This window comes from Castanea sativa, chromosome 1 (assembly GCF_040712315.1).
Source record: "Castanea sativa cultivar Marrone di Chiusa Pesio chromosome 1, ASM4071231v1".
Classification (NCBI taxonomy): Eukaryota; Viridiplantae; Streptophyta; class Magnoliopsida; order Fagales; family Fagaceae; genus Castanea; species Castanea sativa.
The window spans coordinates 69,565,958-69,589,846 of record NC_134013.1 but is presented as its reverse complement, the minus strand read 5'-3'; the positions used below and the strand labels follow the sequence as shown (position 1 = coordinate 69,589,846).

Below are 23,889 nucleotides of genomic sequence, written 5' to 3'. Positions count from 1 at the left end.
TTTATTGTAGTAAGATGTATTATTTTATTGTAGTAGATATATTATTTTATTGTGATGTTTATATTATTTTATTGTGTTGAAAATTTAAAATAGATCATTTCTTGTGTGTGTAGGTAAAATAGATAAAGTAACTTTTGGTGGAGCTAAATTGCTAAATTTTTAGCTCCACGGCTGTGGATGCTCTAAGAAATTCCATTATATGCTGTCCACATCTAAAGAGAAAATTTAAAAAGAAATAACTCATAGACACAAAAAAATTTCACAATATATACAGTATTTCTGGGTAACAAGTAACAACTATCAACTTTTTTTTTTTTTTCAGTTATTAAGTTGATAAATTTTTACTTAATTATATTAAAAAAATTAATAATAACATCTTTTTAATTATTATTACTAACTTGTGGATTCAACTAGCAATTGGGTCATGAAGTAGTGACTTTTTTTTCCTCATTAAAAAATATATATTATTAATATTATTAAAGTAGTGACTAGTGAGTATAGTGACTTCGATTACCCTCGTCTTGGGCAGAAAAAGCTGTTTGACAACCATAGTCATATGACAAAATAATTACATCACAGATAAATTAACCCAGCGGAAATACACTGGTTACAAATTTATATATATATATATATATATATATATATATATATATATATATATATCTATATCTACATCTATATCTATATTTATATCTACCCAATTAAATTATATATAATAATAATAATAATAATAATAATAATAATAATAATAATAATAATTAGACATGGCAAAATGAACAGGTCGGGTCAACTTAATCGAATTGCAGATAAAAAACGAGTCAATTTAAGCGAGTTAAAAAGGATTCGAGTCAATCGGGTTGCGGGTCGAGTTGACCTGTATTTTTCACATGAAATTTTTTTTCCCAAAGAAAATAACATGTATTGCCATTTGTAAAGTTATGCAACAAATTACTTGATGTAAAATGCATTACTTTGAATTTACCACTTATATCAAGAATGAACTCAGTTAAACTTATTAATACTTATTCAATAATTTTAAAATTATACAAATCCTAGCATTGCTATCTAAAATAAAATAACACAAAGATAAGTAAAACAAATACACAAAATTTATTTCTACACAATATTAACGTTCCAAAATATAAAACAAAATTACAAATGACTTATTGAATAACTCATTTGATAAAGAATAAAAACATATAAGAAATTTATGTTCTTGAAAATTAATTTTATAATCTATTATTAATTGTGGTTGACACTCTATTTTAATTTGAGATATACATTAAAGTTTGATTGTTTACTTATTTATACATGGTTTCTTTTATGAATATCATATCATTGTTAAGCAACACACATTCTAGAAAATATCATAATTTATTTTGAAAAGTTGTTTATTTTGGACATAAATTGTTAAAAAATAGGTCTAAGCATTCATAATTTATGCTAATTTGATATTTTGGCTTCACTATTTTCACACTTGTGAATGTTTCTCACACAGTTCTACAATTTTAAATTTATGTTTTTAATTCTATTGTAACCAAATTATCTTGGCATGTACTTTACTATTTGATATCTAAAAATCTTTATTTACTATAGAATACTCAACCATTCATCTTTCAATTAATTTGCTTGCAGTTATGTAAATGTATCAATTGTTTCCTTAAATCTCACAACAAACAATTAATCCACAAGTTAGTAATAATAAGTAAAAAGATGTTATAATTAATTTTTTGAACCCAATTTTTTTGACCCGAAGTAAAAACGGGTTGACCCGTGACCCGACCCGTATTTTTTGCAGTTCAACCTGACCTGACCCAAACCCGAACCATTTTAAAAAAAAAAAAATTTTGGTAAAAAAATAGTAAAATTAAGGCGACTATCAACTTTTTTTTTTCAAATATAAGTCGATAAATTTTTACTTAATTTTATTCAAAAATTTATTATTAACATCTTTTTACTTATTATTACCAACTTGTGGATTCAACTGGTGCGAAATTTTTTGTTCCTCACTTTTGTTATCAATTATGATTAACTAAAGAAAGTCTATGATATACTGAAATTTTCACATTCTCTCTATTTTTGTATTGAGTGGACCCAGATGAGTTGAATTGTAATTTGTAGGAGTATGTGAAATTTTCTATGGTACTTGTTGGCGCAATTGTAGAGAGGCTCCGAAACTAATGATCATTTCTTCTAAGGTCGACGTCTAGAGGAAATTAATGGCTCTGCTGACAAGCTAGCTACTCGACTCAACATTATTCCCAAACTTGTTGAATTCTCAACTAAATAAAAATGGTATTACTTATGATTGATGGATAATAATTGTCTTCATTTTTATTATCTTTGTCAGTTGTCTATCATTGATTTACATCTTATTACTTCATCAGTTCGTGAAAAAATTTGTGTTAAGCTTTGGTGCACTTTTTTTTTAATATTTTCCTTTTATTACTGTGATACACTTTGGCCACCCCTCGTATACAAATTCTAGTTTAATGAAATAAAGCCCGAGAAAAGAGACCTCGCATGAAAAAATATAAATGTCTACCAAGCGGTGTATTCTTTGTAAAGAGAATTAAAATACTCTCAAATGGCACCAGAAAAAAAATTAAATATTAATTTTTTTTATTTCATTTGGTTCTATAAATCAAGATTTTTCTAATTAAAAAATAAATATTCTTTGTATCATTTGATTTAATATTTATTAACTTTCTTTATTGAAGGACTTTTCATCACTTTCCTCTTTCTTTATATTATTTTATTATATGTAATTATATTATTTTAATATGTTGGATGTTTAAATAAAACTAAAATATTAGGTGTACTGTAAAGTGAGATTATATAAATCCAGACGTGTATGCTCAAGTAAGTAAAGTCTCCTTCTCAAAAAAAAAAAAAAAAAGTAGTGAGTAAAGTCTAGTAAGCTCACTAGGTTCATGGAATTTTCCTTATCCACAGTGGAAGAAATATAAAAGATAGTTTATAATTTTTCAAAATTTAAAAAGAAGAAAGGATGATTTTTTTTTTTTTTTTTTAGCCCTTCATCTTTCATTCTGCCATTAATGAAATTTGAATGGAAAAAATAGAGAGAAAATTATATGTATAAGTAAACTTGACATTTTTACTCCTATAATTTATTAAATAAAAATTCAGATAAGAATATATTAAGAACTTGACACAAATATTTTCTTTTCCTCTCACTTCTTTCCCCCTCTGTCTCTTACCAAAAACTTCAAATGGAAAATAAAACATTTGTCTCTTTTTCACATCTTTCTTGGACCTTACCTCTGCATTGGCTAGTACGAGAGTTAGGTAAACTTAAACTATCAATTGGGTCTCGAAGTAGTAGTGATTTTTTTTTTCTCATTAAAAAACAATATAAATATTATATATATATATATATATATATATATATATATATATATATATTATTGAAGACCATCGTCTTGGGCAGAAAAAGCTCTTTGACAACCATACTCATATGACAAAATAATTACATCACAGTAGTTGTGTCAGAAAGCAGGACTTGTAAAAAAAAACAACTTGACCAAGACCCAGCGGAAACGCACTAGTTACAAAAATATATAAAAATCTACCCAATTAAATTATATATATAATAATAGAGATACCTGCTCTACATTTTGTTGTGTTGTGTCTTTTCTGAAATAAAAGTATATGCGGGTTCCACTTAAAACTCAAAATTCTTTGCTTTCACATCTTTTCCCCTCTCTCACGGCAGTTCAAGGAAAATTTACGAGTTAGGAAAATAAAAAGTAGGCCTCTTTGGTTAGTAATTCTAAATTCATATTTTTATATTTTAAATAATATTATATATTTTTTATTTATATTTATTTTAAAATATTATAAAAATTTTATCTCAAACTATAAAAATTTCATTTTAAATTACAAAAATTTTATCTCAAATTACTCTATCAAATACTCCCTAAATATCTGAAACACTCCTTTAAAAAAATCTAAAACACCGGATAAAATGTCAATTTTTTCTATAATTATTTTACATAGTAGATTGTGACTAGTTGCACATTGTTTTCATACAAACTCCCTACTTTTTTTTACCACTTACTATCTAACTGCCATATAGTGCCCGTTTGGTTGGGCTTTTAGGACCCAAAATGTAGCTTTTTTATAAAGTTGGCAGTGGCTGGGCGTTTGATGAAGCCTAAACGCAGATTTTAGATAAAAGTTGCGTTTTAAGGAAAGGCAAAAACGCTGATTTCTGAAATGGTGGTCTGAAGCTCCATATCTCAAACGCGCATCAACGTTTTCAGCTCAACGGATAGCTGAGACCGAAAATTACCGAATCACCCTCATCTCTTCTCTGCTGATTCCTCTCAGACGCTGATTCCTGTCATCTCTTCTCTGCTCTGCCTTCTCCGTGCTGCTACCGATCTCCCTGTGGTAAGTCATCTGCTCTTCTTCTTCTTCCTCTTCTGCTTTCTTCTTCCTCTTCTTCTTCTTCCTCTTCTTCTTCGTCCTCTTCTTCTTCTTCCTCTTCTGCTTTCTTCGTTTTCTCTGATCTGTAATTTTTTTGTTTTAATTTTTTTTTCTGATCTGAGACAGGAATCTTGAAGGTACGCATTTGATCAAAAAGGCACCAAGCAAGACTGATCTGCTACCAAAATCCACCAGGTACCAACAGTGATCCGAATTTTTTTTTTTTTTTTTTAAGATCTGAAACAGGGTGTATTTCATCTAATTTATTTGTACCTTTTTGAGTTTTTGAGGGTTTGGAGATTTAATGATGACCCATTTGGTTCTTTAGTTGATTGGGTTTTGAAATTTGTTTGTTGATTGGGTGTATTTGATCTAACTTTTGATCAATGTAGGACTTTGTGGCAGTTGGTAGGAGACTTTGGAATTGGTTTTGGACATGATGGGGGTTGTTTTTACTCCAAATTGTGTGATCTATGTTGAATAGTTGTAGTATTTAAATGATGGGAATCACGTTGGCTGTGTTAGTCATATTCGACAATGTTTGTGACATAAGCTAAACTAAAGAGTTAAGTTTACGGGGCTATGAAATGTTAGCCATTTTGGGCTTTGATTAATGTAGGGTTTTCTGGACTTCTTATTAGATTTTAGGTTTGGTTTTGCAAATGATGGGCTGTCGATTTAAGTCCCAATGTGTGATCTTTGTTCAATAGCAGTAGTTACTAAGTGGAGGAGGATCACATTGGCTGTATTAGGTGTATTTGACTATGTTACCTAAAACCCAACCAAGAGATCAATTTATGTGGCCATGAAATGCTAGCCAATTTAGGATTTGATTAATGTAGGATCTTGGGAGACTTGTTAGGAGGATTTGGGACTGGTTTTGGAAATGATGGGTGGTTGATTTAGGTCCAAACTGTGTGACCTATGCTGATTAGTAGTGGAGTATTGGAATGGCTAGAATCACATTGGCTGCCTTACGTGCAGTAATGCACAGAATTGCATGCAGCAATATGCGAATCCCCAGCATGGTACAATTATAGAACCTCTAGAATTTGAGGGAATTATGGAGGGTGACTTGGTTGTGTGAGATTACATGGTGTAAGCAATAGCAGCTGCTGCTATTGCTTACACCATGTACAGTTATAGAACCTCTAGAATTTGAGGGAATTATGGAGGGTGACTTGGTTGTGTGAGATTACATGGTGTAAGCAATAGCGACGACGGCAGCTGCTGCTTCTTCTTGGCGGCGTAGGTTTGGAACCAAGGCTGCGGACTTCTAAAATTTTTTTTCCCACATATTTAAAAAATATGAACTAGTTACTTGAGCAAATTGACACATATTTAATTATTTTCACTCATTTATGTGTAAACTTATTTTTTATGTTATTGATTGTGCGTTTTTTGCATTTTTTACAATCTTCTATTTTTTGCATTTCTTATGGTTGGTTAACTTTATAGATGGGAAAAAATACCACTTCCAACCCTGAGGTAAAAAAGGCTAGAGCAGATTGGGATATTAATCCATCGTGGACAACTACTTTTTGTAACCTTTGTGTGGAACAAATTCAAGCCGGGAATAGAACAAAAGGTGCTGCCTTTAGACCCGAAGGTTGGTTCAATTTGGTGACCAAATTTTGTGAGGAGACCGGTCAAAACTATGATAAGGACCAATTAAAAAGTAGGTGGGATGTATTAAAAGGTGATTGGAGAGTGTGGGAAAAATTGAGGAATCTTGACACAGGTTTAGGTTGGGATGCAGTGAAGGGAACGATTGCCGCTCCTGATTGTTGGTGGGACCTGAAGTTGAAGGTGAGTTGAGTATTTTATTAATATGTAGTTAGTTGGAGATAGTTTTTTTTTTTTTTTTTTTTTTTTTTTTTTTTTATTTATGGCATTCTTATATGAGTGAAATTACAATTACATTTTGTAGGAATTACCCAAAGCTAAAAAATTTCGAGAGAAAGGTCCACAGAATCTAGAACAGCTTGAGATAATGTTTAGGGATGTTGCAGCAACTGGGGTAGCTGCATGGACCCCTTCTTCAGGTACATTACCTCCAACAATGCCAAAAGAGGGTGCTGGTGATTCAGATGGTAGCTCCGAATTTAAGGATAACCAATGTGACATGAGTTTAGACATTGGTAGTTTGCAGCAAGGAAATACTAGTCAATCACGTAGTTCAGGACAAAAGCGAGCTAGTGAATCAATACCCTCACAGAAGAAAAAGAAGAAGATAGGAGGAGCTGCAATGTTGGACAATCGTATTAGTGAGTTAATAACTGTATGTCAGAATAGGTCTGAAGGTACTTCTCGAGAGTCACCAAGTTCAATTGATAATGTAATGGCGATTGTGAAAGCACTTCCTGGAGTGGATTTTGCATTTGTGGTTGAAGCTTCCATTCTCTTTCTAAAAAAGTCACGTAAGGAGATGTTCCTAACTTTTAAGGACCCAGAGTCACAGCTGAAGTGGCTACAAGCAATAATTTATAGGCAGCAGAAGTGACTAACCTAATGTGGTATTAACTATGTTGTATTAGCTTTAAACTAAGTTAGCTATGTTGTATGAACTATGTTGTATTTGCTATGTTGTATTAACTTTAAACTAAGTTATGTGATATTTAGTATTAGCTTTGGACTAATATATGTGTAATGCAAACATATTTGAAATTTTCATTACAGTGTTATGTACTTGATGTTGTGAATTGTCTTGGTATGTTGTGAATTGTCTTGATTGAATATTTGTTATTTTGTTGTGTAGCTGAAACCAATATGGATGATTATAATGGTACTCATGAGAGTGGTCATTTTATGGAACTATTAATGGATGGGGATTACAGAAATTATTGTGATGATCATGATGGTAGTGATTATAACAATGTTGACAATAATAATGATGGTGATAACAATGATGGTGATAACAATGATGGTGATGATGATGATGATTATGATGATGAAAGTAGTGACAGTGATGATGACAGTGATAGTGATTCTGACAGTGATGATAGTAATAACAATTCTAACGAGGAGTTTTACCAGCTTGTGACAGTTACCTGTGAAGCCGGTTGTGACATATTTCAATAAGTACATTAGTAAGACTCCTTGTCATGATTCGAAAAACGGGGTGGGATTGGCTGAGACGCTGTATGGAAGGTAATGAGACTTTGTGTTACAATATGTTTAGAATGAGAAAGGAGGTGTTTCATAATTTGTGTCAAGTTTTACAACGTGACTTTGGACTTCAACATTCAAGGAATATAAGGTTAGAAGAGTTAGTGGCAATCCGTTTACGATACTTGGTCATGGAACATGTAACCGAATGGTTCAAGAATTATTTCAGCATTCGGGTGAAACCATAAGTAGACATTTTGAGAAGATGATCACTCTGTTAGGTGCTCGCTTTGCGAAGCATATGTAAAGCCTTCGGATCCAACTTTTAGTGAAGTTCCAACCAAAATACAAGACCATCCAATTTATTGGCCACATTTCAAAGTATGTGTACTATTGTATATTTGAATAAGTGTTATTGTCTATAAGATAATACAATGCATGTGGAACTGAAAACTATTAATGTTTTTATTAGGATTGCATCGGTGCGATTGATGGCACACATGTGATAGCAATTGTACCTACTGAGAAGTCCATTCCATACTTTGGAAGAAAGGGATATCCAACCCAAAATGTGATGGCTGCATGTGACTTTGATATGTTATTCACATTTGTTTTGCCTGGATGGGAAGGTGCAGCACACGACACCCACATTTTTCTTGATACTATTCGTACACAAAGTAACAACTTTCCGCACCCACCACCAGGTTTGTAATTGGTTAATCAATTGTTCATTATAATGACATATTGTGTGTGTGTGTGTTTAATACAATTGAATTTCTTTGTTTAGGGAAATATTATGTAGTTGATTCTGGATACCCAATGATGCAAGGCTATTTGGCACCATACAAAGGGATATCATACCATCTTCAGGACTTTCGAAGGAGAGGTGGAGGCCCTAGAACTAGACATGAAAAATTTAATCATGCTCACTCATCTCTTCGATGTGTGATTGAGCGCACTTTTGGTGTGTGGAAGAATAAATGGAGAATTATTAGAAACATGCCATCTTTTCCATTCCATATCCAAATACTTATTGTATCTGCTACTATGTCTCTTCATAATTTTGTTAGACTAAATGATAGGGATGATAGGGAGTTCATAAATGCCAATGAAGATTCAATTTCTAGAAGAGAACGTAATAGTGAAGCATGTAGCAGTTATGAGCAAAACTCAGGAACTTTAACAGATCCTGCAATGGTGGTTCTTCGTGATTCCATTGCAAATTCTATTTGGGGGGGGTAATAATTAGTAGTTGTATTTTTTTTTTTGGTATAATATCATGTAGTACAATTTATATTTGGATTATTGGTATGTATTTTATATCTTTTTACATTTTTATATAGCACAATTTAAACTTGGATTATTGGTGTATATTTTATCATCTTTTTACATTTTCATTTTGTGCTTCATGATGATGAAAATTGTTTAGATTTAATTAATATTAATAAGAAGTCATTAATGGTAATAACAAATAATTATGCCACTAAAAAAGAATAATTGCCCAAACATTATTAAAATAATACCAATAATATAAATTTATTATTATTATTATTATTTAGTAAGTATATGAAGTAGTTGAATTATAAGTATGAAATAAACTCCCTTATATATACATTGTCCTTTTTGGTAATTTGTCCCTCAAACTGCAACTTTTATAGTTTTAGCCAAACACTCAGCTTTTTCAAAAAACACTTTTTAACAGCTTTTACCAAACACTCAGCTTTTTGAAAAATCACTTTTTCATTATGCACTTTTTCAAAACTCAACTTTTTCATTATGCACTTTTTTAAAAAGCCCAACCAAACTCACCCATAAACAGGTTGTGGTTAACTCCCTACTTTTTTATTTTTTTGATATTAACCTTTTCTCTTTTATCTCATGACTTAAAAAGTAACTAGTGTTTATTTTAACTACATACTTAAGAATGTGTTTACAGAGCTATACTATTATTTGCTTTCACATCTTTTCCCGTTTCTCACGGGGCACGACAATTCAAGGAAGATTTGCGATTAATGAAAATAAAAAGTAAAAATTTGAAATGCCCCTTAAAAAAAAATCTAAAACACTAGATAAAAGACAATTTTTGCCACAATTATTCAACATAAGAAATTGTGATTAGTTGTCCATCTTTTTCATATAAGCCCACTATTTTTTCTTTATTACTCATAATCTGCCACATGAACTGTGATTAGTGACATATCTTTTTCATATGAACCCACAATTTTTTTTTCTACCACATAAATTGTGGTTTATTAGAGGGGCCTTAGAATTTTTGCTATTAACCTTTACTCTTTCATGTCATGACTTAAAAAGTAACTAATGTTTAACTACATACTTAAAAATGTGTTTACAAAGCTACAGTATAGCTCTTTGAAAAAAGAGCATCCCAGTAACCCAATTTTTTAAGGGTTCACTCTCTAAAATTTGAAGAAATTTAGGTTTAAGGAGTCTATTAGAGAGATGCTCTTAGGAAACAGCATTGCCTTTGGGGTTTTACTTTTTTAGGCACATGCCTACTTCATTTCAACTGGGTCTTAATAGGCATTTTATGTGCTGAGGCAGCATTTCATATGGGGTTGGACCTGAGGGCCTTAGTTTCTTTCTCCTTCAATATTTATCTTGATAATTGTAGTTCAATATAGTTAATCAATGCATTTGTAGATATGTGGTACCAATTCATACCATGTTAACTGTAAAGTAATACAATTATAACTGATCATTGAACTGTGGATATGATAGCTCGAAGATAACATTTAACTATGGTCACAATTGCAGAACAAATGGGAACATATTTGGAAAATTCCAGGAGTATGAAGTCCTAACACAAAGGCAATAAGCACTTGTACAAAGAAATGACGAAGATGCCCAATGAGAAACAGCTCTTAAATCCCGAAAAAGTCGCTGTAAGAATGTGAAAGCTCACCTTTCAGGAAAACAGGAAGCTCATTTTGATGCCAAATGTCTAAGAGTTGTTTGGTAGTTGATTTCATGTATTGTTGTTTAAAATGATGTGAAAACTGTAATTTAAAAAGTGGTGTGAAAACACGTATGTAAAGTATTCATAATGCAAATAATGTGATTGGTAGCATATTTTTAAATAACATATTTTAAAATGTGAAAAAACATAATTATGTGTTTGGTACATATAAACTTGACATTTTTACTCCTACCATTTATCCAAAAAAATTCAGATAATAATATATTAAGAACTTGGCACTAATATTTGTTGTTCCTCTCACCTTTCTCTCTCTCTCTCTCTCTCTCTCTCTCTCTCTCTCTCCAAGAACTTCAAATGGAATATATATATATATATAAGTATTGCTAACTTGGGAATTGTTGCTAGCAACTCCTTTTAGCCTCAAATCACGTTTATCAAAAAAAAAATTCCAAAAATTTATCAACATCAGAATTTCTTTTAACAAAACTTTCAGATCCAACAAAGGACTTTCTTCCTTCATTGATTCTTAAAGGTTTGTTATTAGGAAAACATTTGGTATCATCAAAAAATATTTTAACAGTTCTATCAGTGTATTGTGCAATTTTAGTAAGATAAAGTTCATAAAAAACAGGTTTAATAGGTAGTGCAACTTGTTCCAAAGTCCATTCTCTGTGAAGAGTAATATCTTGCCATTGAATCATTTTAGGTACTTGGATCTTAGCATCAGGGGTGGAACATTGAATCAACATAATTTTTCCAGCAGGATCACGTCCTCAAGACCGAGGAGTTAGCTGGGAATCAAACAATCTATAAAAAATTCGGTAAATAAAAGTAAAAGGTCTACAACCATCATCCATATCATAACCAAAAGTCAATATATTCAAAGTTAAAGCTTTAATAATATTAGGATCATTCAAAGCAAGAGAAAGATCAGGATAACAATCAAAGTAAACATGACCATCATACAAAGAAGCAGTAATCATACCAAAAATGCTATCATTAAATTTCTTGAATCTAGCATCACGTAAACACATAAGAACAGAAGCATTAATTCATTTTCTTGTTAAAGGTTTAACAGCAACTTGAACCAAACCAATGTGTAAATATTTAAGATTCTTCTTGGACGAAAACTCATTAATATTTTTCTTGGAAAATAAACAACATTTTTCATGAGTTTTAGAAATAGAAAATGTTTGTTTAATAGTTCTAGCTCTATATTTAGAGAAAATACTTTTTCAGTCCAATTTAGATCATAAACAGTTTTAGTAGAAATCTTAGAGATATTCCATTTTCTAAAATCTGGGTACTCACTTTCTCCAACAGTGAGGTCTTCTTCATTCACAATATCAGGAAGACAACCAGTCTAGGAGGTAGTCTGTCAATAAACCTCTCTTTTCAATAAGGTTTCGTAAAGTCTTTTCTGAGCATGACTCTGAAAATAAACACATCTTGGTACCATCTGTAATCAGACATAGTAGGACATCTCAAATTATTCAAATAATCAGAAATTTGAGACGAAATATTAGATGGAGTACCAACAAAATGTTTAAGAATGGTGTAAACCAAAGTATTGACACCATCTGGAACACCACGGTTAATATTTTCATCAAAAATGGGCTTCTTTGGTTGTACAGATGGAATCTCTGTTTTCCTTAATAAACCTTATACTTCTGCGGTCCAACATTTACAATGGGCAAAACATGATGACCCAAGAATATTTCTCACAAGAGATCCTATTTATGAACCATTAATGTCTTGTGGTTTCTGCAACCAATATTCAACTTATCATGAACACGAATGCAATGATGATCCTCCATGGGATCCTTGTCCCTTATGGGAGTACCCGTCTGATGCAGCTTCTACCTAGAAGCATAATGATCCCAGAACAAGACTTTCTTATTTGTCTAGCTAGATGATGCTACAATATTCACTAGTTACTATTTGCCGAAGATGCTTTCTTGATAACAATGATTCCTTGTTGACAACTTACTTATTTATTCCATATGCCAAACCATTTTGGCACCACCACTACGTTCCAACATTGCTGTAGCTTTCCTCTTTTGTTGACTTTCCAAGATAAGGTTTTTTTTCCCCAAGGTTAAAGCTATTTACCTGCTACCTTCATAATTGCTGATATTTCCACTAATATTTTGGGCACAACATGCCAAACTACTTTTGGCTCCAAAGCCAATCTGATTCCTTCTGGATTTAACACTACTGTTGCTCCTAATGCCCCTCACGAGTCCTGATAGGAATTGTAAAAATGTTACTATTCACTTTGTACTATTCACTGCTTTATTTACTTATTTAAGGGGGGTTGTCCCTTATTGTTAAACTCAGAATTTTCTTTTAGGATTTCCTTTAGAACTCTCTCTAGGACTTCCCTTAGTTCAGAATATCTCACATAAAACTTGTAACTAGAACCAGGACTAGCTTTCAAGCCTTGTACTACTATCCCTGTTGATTACTATCGCTATTGATCATTGTAATCTGGTGACTACTACTACTGTAAGTGTTTTGAAGTACATTCAATAAACACTTCTGTTTTCAATACTTTGAATTATTTTGATATACAACTGCTTGGTTGGTTCTACCGCCTTGCTTTCAATTATTATTTACTTTGAATTATTCTATCTATTTGTTATCTGTTGTGCTTCAGCCTTCTGCGCTGTTGTCCTTCCCCTTTATGGTATCAGAGTCATTCTTTCATTGGCCGATAGTGTTGTTGTGTCTTTCATAAATTGTTCGTGTCTGCCTAAACTTGTGATACTTCGTTGTTGTGTCGATCTTAACGTCGTTGGCGCCACCACCATTGTAAAAAGTCTCAGATCCGAACAGTAAGGCCCGTGAAGCCAGGAGAGCGTGAGGGCGTGAGAGGAATAGGGTTGATGAACGGTATATGTTACGAAATGCAACGGTCATGAGAAAAAACATGATAATTGAGTGTTGTAACTAAGATAGATATTGATAGGACGTGGAGATTCGACTCCTCTGTTAGCTCTAGGACTGGTTGTCCTCCTAATATTGTGAATGAAGAAGACCTCACTGTTAGAGAAAGTGAGTACCCAGATTTTAGAAAATGGAATATCCCTAAGGTTTCTACTAAAACTGTTTATGATCTGAATTGGACTGAAAAAAAGTATTTTCTCTGAATATAGAGCTAGAACTGTTGAACAAACCTTTTCTATTTCTAAAACTCATGAAAAATGTTGTTTATTTTCCAAGAAAAATATTAATGAGTTTTTGTCCAAGAAGAATCTTAAATATTTACACATTGGTTTGGTTCAAGTTGTTGTTAAACCTTTAACAAGAAAAGGAATTAATGTTTCTGTTCTTATGTGTTTACATGATGCTAGATTCAAGAAATTTAATGATAGCATTTTTGGTATGATTACTGCTTCTTTGTATGATGGTCCTATTTACTTTGATTGTTATCCTGATCTTGCTCTTGCTTTGGATGATCCTAATATTATTAAAGCTTAGACTTTGAATATATTGACTTCTGGTTATGATATGGATGATGGTAGTAGACCTTTTACTCTTATTTACCGAATTTTTTATAGATTGCTTGATTCTCAGCTAACTCCTCGGTCTAAAGGACGTGATCCTGCTGGAAAAACTATGTTGATTCAATGTTCCACCCCTGATGCTAAGATCCAAGTCCTTAAAATGATTCAATGGCAAGATATTACTCTTCCCAGATAATGGACTTTGAAACAAGTTGCACCACCTGTTAAACCTATTTTTGATGAACTTGATCTTACTAAAATTGCACAATACACTGATGGAACTGTTAAAATATTTTTGATGATACCAAATGTTTTCCTAATAACAAACCTTTAAGAGTCAATGAAAGAAGGAAGTCCTTTGCTGGATCTGAAAGTTTTGTTAAAAGAAATTCTGATGTTGATAAATTTTTGGAAAAGAATTTTGATAAACTTGATTTGAGGCTAAAAGGAGTTGCTAGCAACAATTCCCAAGTTAGCAATACTTATTATTCAACAAAACCTGAATTTCCTTCTGATATTAACAAAGAAGAAGAAGATGCTAAATCTGATGCTCCTTCTAGATCTGATTTTCCACCTATTGAAAACCTTGATTTTGAAAATCAATTACATGTGATTAATCTGATGGATATGGATTTTGAAATTCCTACTTTTCAAATTGATATGGTTGCTTTAAGTAATGAATTCTTTTCTAAAGCGAACTGTGATAAAAGGAAGTATTACCAAAGAACTTTTGCTCAGTCTGAAAAAGACAAAATCAAAAGGAAATGGAGAGAAAAAATGAATTTGTCAAAACAACATATTTTGTTTTTTGATTATCTTGAGAATTATTATGTTTCAAGAAATGAGGTTCATACCAATTACTTGAACATAATAAGAAAATCTACTTTTGTTAAACCTGATAAAACCATTGTTAAATCCAGTCATCCACCCCTTGAAACTGTTTTGATTACTTGCAAAAATGATAAAGAAAGCACTGAGGTGAAAGCCTCCCCTTTCAAAATTGCTAATGATAAAACTCTTGTTTTTGCCATTATTGAACAAAACAATTTTGCTAATGAATCTTTGCATATTATTGGTCAACAGCTTGACCGTATTGAAGAAAAAATTGTTGAAAAAACTACTGTTTCAAAACCTGAGAAACCTTTGATTAATTTACCCAGTCAAAGAAAAAATATTGACTTTAAAACTTCTCAAACTAAGACTTTTGATTTAGTTGCTTCTCAAGGATCAACTGTTGAAAAAATTGAAAAAATGCTTGCTGATTTAAAAGTTAAAACCGAGCAAACTTATGCTTCTAGAAGCTCTGCTTGTGCTATTTCAAGAAATGAGGAAGAAAATGTTTTTGATGACAACACAAATTCTGACTCATTATCTTCTGATTCTTTAAAAAATGCTTTTGATGATGGTTTAAGTCTACCTGAAATTAAAAGATTTGTTGGAAAATCCAATCCCAAGTCTTTTACAAAAAATTGGTTTTCTAAACCTACTCCTCCTGATTTGCAGTTTGAAGAAAGATCTTTTCAAACTCAATTTTTAGTTTCTGCTGAAAAACTTTATGAGTAGAATATTGATGGTTTGTCTGGACAAGAAATTATTAACAAAATGACTCACATGTCTATGGTTGGTATTGCATACATAATGTTCGAATTTAGTTCAAAAGAGTTCTAAAGGAAATCCTAGAAGAGAATTCTGAGTTTAACAATAAGGGACAACCCCACTTATATAAGTGAATAAAGCAATGAATAGTGAAAAGTGAATAGTGACTTTTACTATTCATTTCAAGACTATTAAACTTGGTTGTAGATATTCCTGTTGTAATGTGATAAAATCTGTTAAAATGTTAACTAAAAGTAAAGAAAGTGATGATATACTATTAACATTAATAAGCAAAGTTGAAGACCCTAATTTACAAAAAGAATATCTTGACAAGTTTATGAAAAACTTAACAAAAGAAGATAAGGTTAAAAAACCTAATTCTACAATAAGTTTTGAAGAAACTCTGAAAAGATTTAATAAAAATAAATCAAAAGAAATAACTATAAATGATCTTCAACATGAAATAAAAACTGTTAAACAAGAAATAATTAAGTTAAAAAATTATGTTAAAACTATTAAACATGATAATGATCATCTTAAACAAGAATTGTTAATTCTAAAGATTGATAAAAATATGGATAAACACCAATTTGATGATGATGAGCAAAAAGACGGAGATGAATCCAATCAACAAGCTTCTCCTTCTGGTAATGTTTCTAATCGTGTCTTGATTAATTTGATTGATAATCAATTGTCTCTTGTTAAACATATGCTGCCCAAATGGTACACTAAGGTCAAAATTGTTGTTGCTCATGATTATGCTTTTGATGTTGTTGCTATGATTGATTCTGGTACTGATGTTAATTGTATTCAAGAATGACTGATTCCTTCTAAATATTTTAAAAAATCCACTGAGAGATTGGTTTTTGCCAATGGAACAAAAATGAAAATCAAATATGAATTAAATAATGCCCATGTATGCCATGATAATGTTTGCTTTAAAATTCCCTCTGTGCTTGTTGAAAACATGACTGATAAACTGATTCTTAGTTGATCCTTGAGAAGCAACTAAATCAAAAGTCTTAGTCTGAGAAGTTTTAAAGTCAATATTTTTTCTTGACTGGGTAAATCAATCAAAGGTTTCTTAGCTTTTGAAACAGCAGTTTTTTCAACAATTTTTTCTTCAATACGGTCAAGCTGTTGATCAATAATATGCAAAGATTCATTAGCAAAATTGTTTTGTTCAATAATGGCAAAAACATGAGTTTTATCATCAGCAATTTTGAAAGAGGAGGCTTTCACCTCAGTGCTTTCTTTATCATTTTTGCAAGTAATCAAAACATATTCGAGGGGTGGATGATTGGATTTAACAATGGTTTTATCAGGTTTAACAAAAGTAGATTTTCTTATTATGTTCAAGTAATTGGTATGAACCTCATTTCTTGAACCATAATAATTCTCAAGATAATCAAAAAACAAAATATGTTGTTTTGACAAATTCATTTTTTCTCTCCATTTCCTTTTGATTCTATCTTTTTCAGACTGAGCAAAAGTACTTTGGTAATACTTCCTTTTATCATGGTTCGCTTTAGAAAAGAATTCATTACTTAAAGCAACCATATCAATTTGAAAAGCAGGGATTTTAAAATCCATATCCATTAGATTAATCATACGTAATTGATTTTCAAAATCAAGGTTGTCCTCCTGATTAATCATGAAAAATGTTGTTTATTTTTCAAGAAAAATATTAATGAGTTTTTGTCTAAGAAGAATCTTAAATATTTACACATTGGTTTGGTTCAAATTGCTGTTAAACCTCTAACAAGAAAAGGAATTGATGTTTCTGTTCTTATGTGTTTACGTGATGCTAGATTCAAGAAATTTAATGATAGCATTCTTGGTATGATTACTGCTTCTTTATATGATGGTCCTGTTTACTTTGATTGTTATCCTGATCTTTGTCTTGTTTTGGATGATCCTAATATTATTAAAGTTTTAACTCTGAATATATTGACTTCTGGTTATATATATATATATATATATATATATATATATATATATATATATATATATTTGTCTCTTTTTCACATCTTTCCTAGAACCTTCCTCTGCCATGGCCGTACACGAGTTAAATAGTCATATGATAAGACAAAATAATTACATCAAAGAAAATTCCGAAATTGGCGGAAGTTGTGTAGAAAGTGGGGACTCGTAAGTCATAAGAACTTGACCAAGACTTGTGGAAGCACACTAGTTACAAAATTTTGAATATAATTTATGGAACTCATTAAATAGTATTTTATTTGGAGAAAAAATTATTGAAGCTTGGAAAAAGCTACCCAATTAAATTATATAACAATATATACCTCTACATTTTGTCGGTTTCAATTCCAGGGTCGGCTCTTACATTAGGCGAGTTAGGCGGTCGCCTAAGGCCCCCAAGGAAAGGGAGGCCTCAAAATTTTAGAAAATAAGAGAAATTAGGGGGGAAAAAATTAAGTTTCAGGAAACACAAAAATCTGACAGGGAAAAAAAATTAGTTTAAGGTGGAGCACAAAATTCTGGCACATCTTTTAAACCAAAAAACAAAAATTTTGTTAAATCAGACAAACCAAAAATCATCCGGATAAACTACAAATCTGGTCTAACACATTAACCACAAAACAATCACAAATCACAACAAATAAAATAACTTAAAACCCTAAAAATTTTTCTTTTTCTCTTTAATCTCTGCTCTCCGCCTCTCTCTATCTCTCATTCTCATTCTCTCTGATTCTCTTTCTCTCCCCTGTTCTCACTGATCTCATCTAATCTTCGGCCCTGGCAGCAAGCTTCCTCAGTTCCTCTGACCTTTCTCTTCCTCTTCCTCAGTTCCGTTCAGCAAGCTTAAAGCTTCCTTAAAGGTTTTTTTTTTTTTTTAATTTTATTTTAATAAAGCTTGCTGCTGAGTGCTACCTGTGTTTTCTTCTTTTTTGGATTTGGGTAATGGGTTAGATAGATAGGATTTTTTTAGAAAGCCTACTGCTGTGCGTGCCTGCTGCTATAGTGCTGTGCGTTTTTGTCTTTTTGCTTTTTGGGTATTGGGTTAGAGATAAGTCTGATAAGATTAGATATTTAGATAGGATTAATTTGTTTTGTGTTTTTTTTTTATTGGGTGGGTCTTATTAATAAGCTTTGTTGTGTTATAGTTGTGCTTAAATTTTTGTTATAGTTGTGCTTATTTTTTTTTTTGGTTAGTGGTCATATACTGAATAAGTCTTTATTTATGCAGGTTAAAATTGGTAAAAACTTGTTATTGTTATATGAAATTACAATAATACTTTTTATATAAATCAGGTTATATTTCTCATTTGCTTTATACTTGAAAGTTATTTTTTATTTTAGTCTTTATAAATATATTGTTTATTTAGAAATGGCTACTAGGAAACATGCATTTGGATATGAAAAACTTAAAAAAAGAAAAAAAGAAGAAAAATTAATTGAGTCTCAAAAAGGATCAATGGATAAATTTGTTATTAGTAATAAACAAAATTAATCCTACAAATAGAAGATAATACTCTAATTGATATACTAAATTATATAAAAAGATTAGATTCATTTTCAAATACATGCATTATTTATTGGATTTTACTAACAAAACCTGTTACAGTAGCTACTGCAGAAAGAAGTTTTTCAAAATTTAAATTAATAAAATCATATTTAAGATCAACAATATCCCAAGAAAGATTAAGTGGATTAGCTATACTATCAATTGAAAATGAAATGTTAGAAGAACTTGAATACAAAAATTTAATTAGTCATTTTACATCTCAAAAGGCAAGAAAAATATATTTTAAATGAAATATATTATAATATAAAAATATTAAATAAATATTAATTTAATTAATATATAAGTATAAAAAATGCCCCATTTTTAATTTTCGCCTTAGGCCCCAAAATGTCTAGGGCCGGCCCTGTCCAATACAAACTTAAAATTCTTTGCTTTCAGATCATTTCCCCTTTCTCACGGCAATTCAAGAAAGGTTCATAATTCAAAGAGGAAAAAAAAAAAAAATCTAACACGCCCCTTCAGATTGAAAAAAAAAAAAGGTCTAAAATATGAGATCCTCTATTAACCTTCACTTTCATCTCATAAATTTTTCAGTTTCAAATTCGAAGTTCTCTACATACTCAATTTTTTTTTTTTTTATAGAGCTACAGTATAGCTCTTTTTTTTTTTGGAAAAAAAAAAATAGCATCCTAGTAACTCAATTTTATAGGTTCACTCTCCAAAATTTCAAGAAATTAGGTATAACTAAAGAATCTCTTGGCAAACCCCATCGCATATGGGGTTGGACCTACTCCATTTCAACTGGGACTTAATAGGCATTTTATAAGGGGTTGGACCTGCAGTCATCAGTTCTTTCTTTCTGCTTCAATTTCAATCTTAATAATTGTAATTTTATATAGTTAATCAATGCATTTGTACAAATATGGTTGCAATTTATACCAACCACATTAACGGTATACTAATACGATTAATTTTGATAAATGGTCTGGGGATATGATAACTTGAAGATACAATGAACTAAGCAAACCCTGTTATAAATATGCTAAACTATTGCAACTACATAAGAAATATGTGCTTCATCTAGAAAAAGATCTAAAACAGAGGAGGAAGATAGGAAGGCACGAAAGTGAGAGAGCTTGACAAAGAGACAATGTTCGATGTTCCCAAAAGATAACTGTAAGGACACAATTCAAATTCCCGAACCACGACTGGGAGGAAATGGGCTTGAAAGGCCTTTCTTCACAATGAATTTGTAGAGGATGGGTTTGTAATCTAGACTTCAAGGATGGCTTAGACAATTACAAAAAGAACGGGCTTTGGGCCCAATGGAACAAAACAAAGAATCGTTTGCAAAGAGTAAGACTGAGAATTCCTCCTCGGACTGTTTCCGAGGATAGTTTATAGTAGTATTTCTCAAGTTTGGATACAAATATTGATTATCATACACTTTTTCTTTCTTAAAAAGCCTCCCCCTTCTTCGTATGCCTTCCCTTCTATTTATATTCTTTTCCTTCTCTTCATCATCTTCCACTTTCTGGTTGCAATCCTGATTTTTGGATACTTGTCCCATCCATTCTTCCCTAAAGCCCGCTGGGATTAGGGACCAAGTTCCAAGCTCTATGCTCAGGTCCCATCCTTCCATCTATACAGTCAGCGTATCAATTACAGAGCTTTTAATGTATGGGCGATGGTAGCAGCTTTACTTTAGACATTCCACCGCTCTTTCTTATTGTCCTCCATGTATACTGTGTATCCCCATAGTTGTAGGACTCTTTATAACCTAACTCGGGGACACTAAATTTCTCTTCCTATGTCCTCGGCTTAACATTCCGAGGACAAATCTACTCCTCGGACGTTTTGGGACATTTAAATACTCCACGATCATTTTGATGTTTTCGGATTTGGGTTTCTAGCCCAAAAAACTTCGTTGGGCCGTCCTTCATAAATTACTGGGCCCAATACCCCTACAATAGCCCCTCGAGATTCTTTATTTTTTTCACCTCGGGAGGAAAATAGGATCTCGACTTAAAAGACCTTTTTACCCTGCAGAATCCTGGAGTATTGCTGATGGAAATAACTTCTGAATTACCCATCGCGTGTTCCCGATACTTCGGTATGCGAAACGCCCCCGAATTAATTATTGGCGCTTCTATGTCCCCCACGTTTCATTGATATGACACATATCCAACGGTCGAGAGCGATTCCTGTGTTGAGGCGGGAATTCGCCTGCTTCAAAATACCTTTTGACATATAAATACTAATTTTCTTCAAAATTCTTCACACTACAGAAACCTCATAACGTACCTGCCACACTTTCCATCTCCCCGTACTCTCTCTCTGTCTATCAAGTACCCTGTCCGAGGTGACCATGCTTTCTTCTTTTTTAAAAGTAAGTTCTTCAATACTCTTTCCCCTCCTTATCAGCTTTTTGTTTCTTTTGTTTCTTTTCCTTCCCATCTTCTCTTTTTCACTGTATCTTTCATCCTCGGCGTAGTTAGTTTTTTTCACACCCCCTTTTTTCAAAAAGAATGGGTAGATTTGCGTCCCTGGTGGATTCAAACGAAAAAATAGAGCAGTTTAAGGTTAAGTACAAAATTCCCTCGGATGTATCCATTAGGTACTGTAACGAGGAAGAGTATTATACAAAAAGAAAAACTAGAGAAGTTGTAATCCCGATAATTGCGTTCATCGAAGGGGGAATGAAAATCCCCATGGGAACTGTTACTAGGGATTATCTTAGGGCCTTTAGATTAGCTCCCACCCAGTGCGCCCCAAATGTCTTTAGGATCCTAGGTTCCATAGATGCTCTAAATGAGAAGATGAACCTAGGGCTCACTCACCACGACGTGAACTGGGTTTATAACCTCCACTACCTAAGCAAAAAAGATGAATATTACCTAAAGTCTAGATACCCAGAAGTTAGGCTAATTCAATGTCTGCCTGAATCAAATAAGGGCCTAAAAAACGACTTCCTGATCGTATCAGGAAATTGGCACGACGCCCTCCCCTGTCCGACAAGGGAAGGGAATCCAGGTGAAGTTTCTTTTACATACTATTATCTTTCGTCTTTTTACTTATTCTTACCCACTTTTACTTGGATAACTCCGCAGATCCACACGTAGCGGATCGTCATCCTAACCTTGTTGATTTCGGGCGGTTGGATAGGATCCTACAAGCCGAGATCTTCGTGCATACCGACGGCCAACTCCGTGTGGCTCATCTGATCCTCGGCTACACTCCGATATCTAAAGCTTTTCAGGCGCCGAAGTGCGTGATTAAAGCCCACGATCCTTGTCTTCCTCGGATTAGCGTTGCCGTGGACGGTTTCGTGCTACCGGAGGGGACTACCATTCCTCAAGGTACTTTGGCCACCCAACCAATCCAACCACCACAATTCGTTCCAGTTGGGATTCCCACAGTTCCCTTCTCCACAAAATTAACCTCTGGTGAAGCTGCGTCTTCCCACTCTACTGTAAAGGAAGAAGAAGAAGAAATAGTTGAGGTACCAGATTCCGAGGACGAGTTTAAGGTTTTTAATCAACCCCACTCTCCTGAAGATTCAACTTCCATCCTCGGCACTTCTACCCAAATCTCAAAGGTTACTACTGAAGAACTTGACAATATGGGCATCCAACGAAAGATTAAGCCCAGCCTAAAAGATGTCCTTGAAGGCACTGACAAGGGCCCTAGAGTCCAAGAACCTTCAAAAGAGGTGCGCCCTCGGACTCAAGAAAAGGGTGCTGACAAAGGCCCTGAAACTAGGCTTCCTCCTCCTCCCCCATCCTCCCAAACTCAACGCACCAACATAGCTGATCTCAAAAGAAAAAGGGATCAGTCGAAAGGGAAGGAAGTGGTGGAAGTAGGAAAGGGCTCTGTTTCCAAGGAGCCCGAGGTGGAAAAGGGTGGAAAGCAGGCCCGTACCATGTAGACTAGGTCGGAAAGAAGAACCGACCAACAGGTGGCCATGCGCGCCCCTGTATGGCTTCCTGACATGTCTATGGACGACGAGGTCATTACCGTGGATGCGTCCATTAGAAATTCTGATGAAGGGACAGCTGCATGCGTCGTAGATGCATTGGAGCAGGCACTGTTACTCCCAGAGGATATGGTTGAGCTTAGAAAGAAAAGGGACCACACCGTCTTCATGACTTTGAAGAAGGAGCTTGCAATGGTGAGTTTTCTTTCTCTAAAACCTTGGCTTTTGTTTTTATTTCCTATATATATATACGTGTCTAAATTTTATATGTTTTGTTCGTAGGCCGTTCAATCTGCCCATAGGGCAGAAGAGATTGCCATCAGTTCCTACAAGTCTCTGAGGGCTGAGGAAGCCAGGCGCGAAACTGCCCAAAAGATCTCGGACCTTCACAAGAAGAAACTGCAGGAGGTCACAGCAAAATTGGCTAAGGCCGAGAGTGATAAGGCGAGCTTAGAGGCTGATCTGAAAACAACGACTAAACAAGCCGAGGATCAGTGCCTAATGCTTCGTCAAGCCGAGGATAACCTCTCAGCAGCACGAAGGCTCGTTGAGGATCTTAAGAAAGATCTGAACGAGTTGAGATGGCCAAAGAGGAGGCCATCAAGGGCAAAGAGGAAGCCCTTGAGGAGAAGAAAAAGACTGATAAAGCAAAAGAAGAGGCCGAGATCTCAAGGGACCAAGCCGAACAAGACGGTTATGATATAGGTGTGAAGGGGGTCACCGAAACTTTCAAGCTCAGGTTCCCGAGGTATGTAGGCATTACTGCCTCCAAGTGTGGAATGAGGCACTTTCCCAAGCTGGGGTTGATGCTTCTTCCATT

General features: G+C 33.2%; 1 protein-coding gene and 1 long non-coding RNA gene across 2 annotated transcripts; both read left to right on the top strand.

Annotated features, from left to right (window-relative positions):
- Positions 1-4,277: 4,277 nt before the first annotated feature.
- LOC142622557 (uncharacterized) lies at positions 4,278-8,914 on the top strand. Its single transcript, XR_012841925.1, has 4 exons — positions 4,278-4,416; positions 4,579-4,647; positions 8,033-8,264; positions 8,348-8,914. It is a non-coding gene; the product is annotated as an uncharacterized LOC142622557 (long non-coding RNA).
- On the top strand, positions 5,911-6,955 carry LOC142622685 (uncharacterized). Its single transcript, XM_075796212.1, has 2 exons — positions 5,911-6,261; positions 6,383-6,955. Exons 1-2 carry the CDS (start codon positions 5,911-5,913, stop codon positions 6,953-6,955), a joined length of 924 nt encoding a protein of 307 aa, XP_075652327.1.
- Positions 8,915-23,889: the final 14,975 nt, after the last annotated feature.

Bases quoted from the DNA above. Each gene is read 5' to 3' on its own strand.
- LOC142622685 (XM_075796212.1), top strand. From the start codon at position 5,911: ATGGGAAAAAATACCACTTCCAACCCTGAGGTAAAAAAGGCTAGAGCA. The intron at 6,262-6,382 runs GTGAGTTGAGTA...TACATTTTGTAG, and splicing joins GGTGGGACCTGAAGTTGAAG to GAATTACCCAAAGCTAAAAA.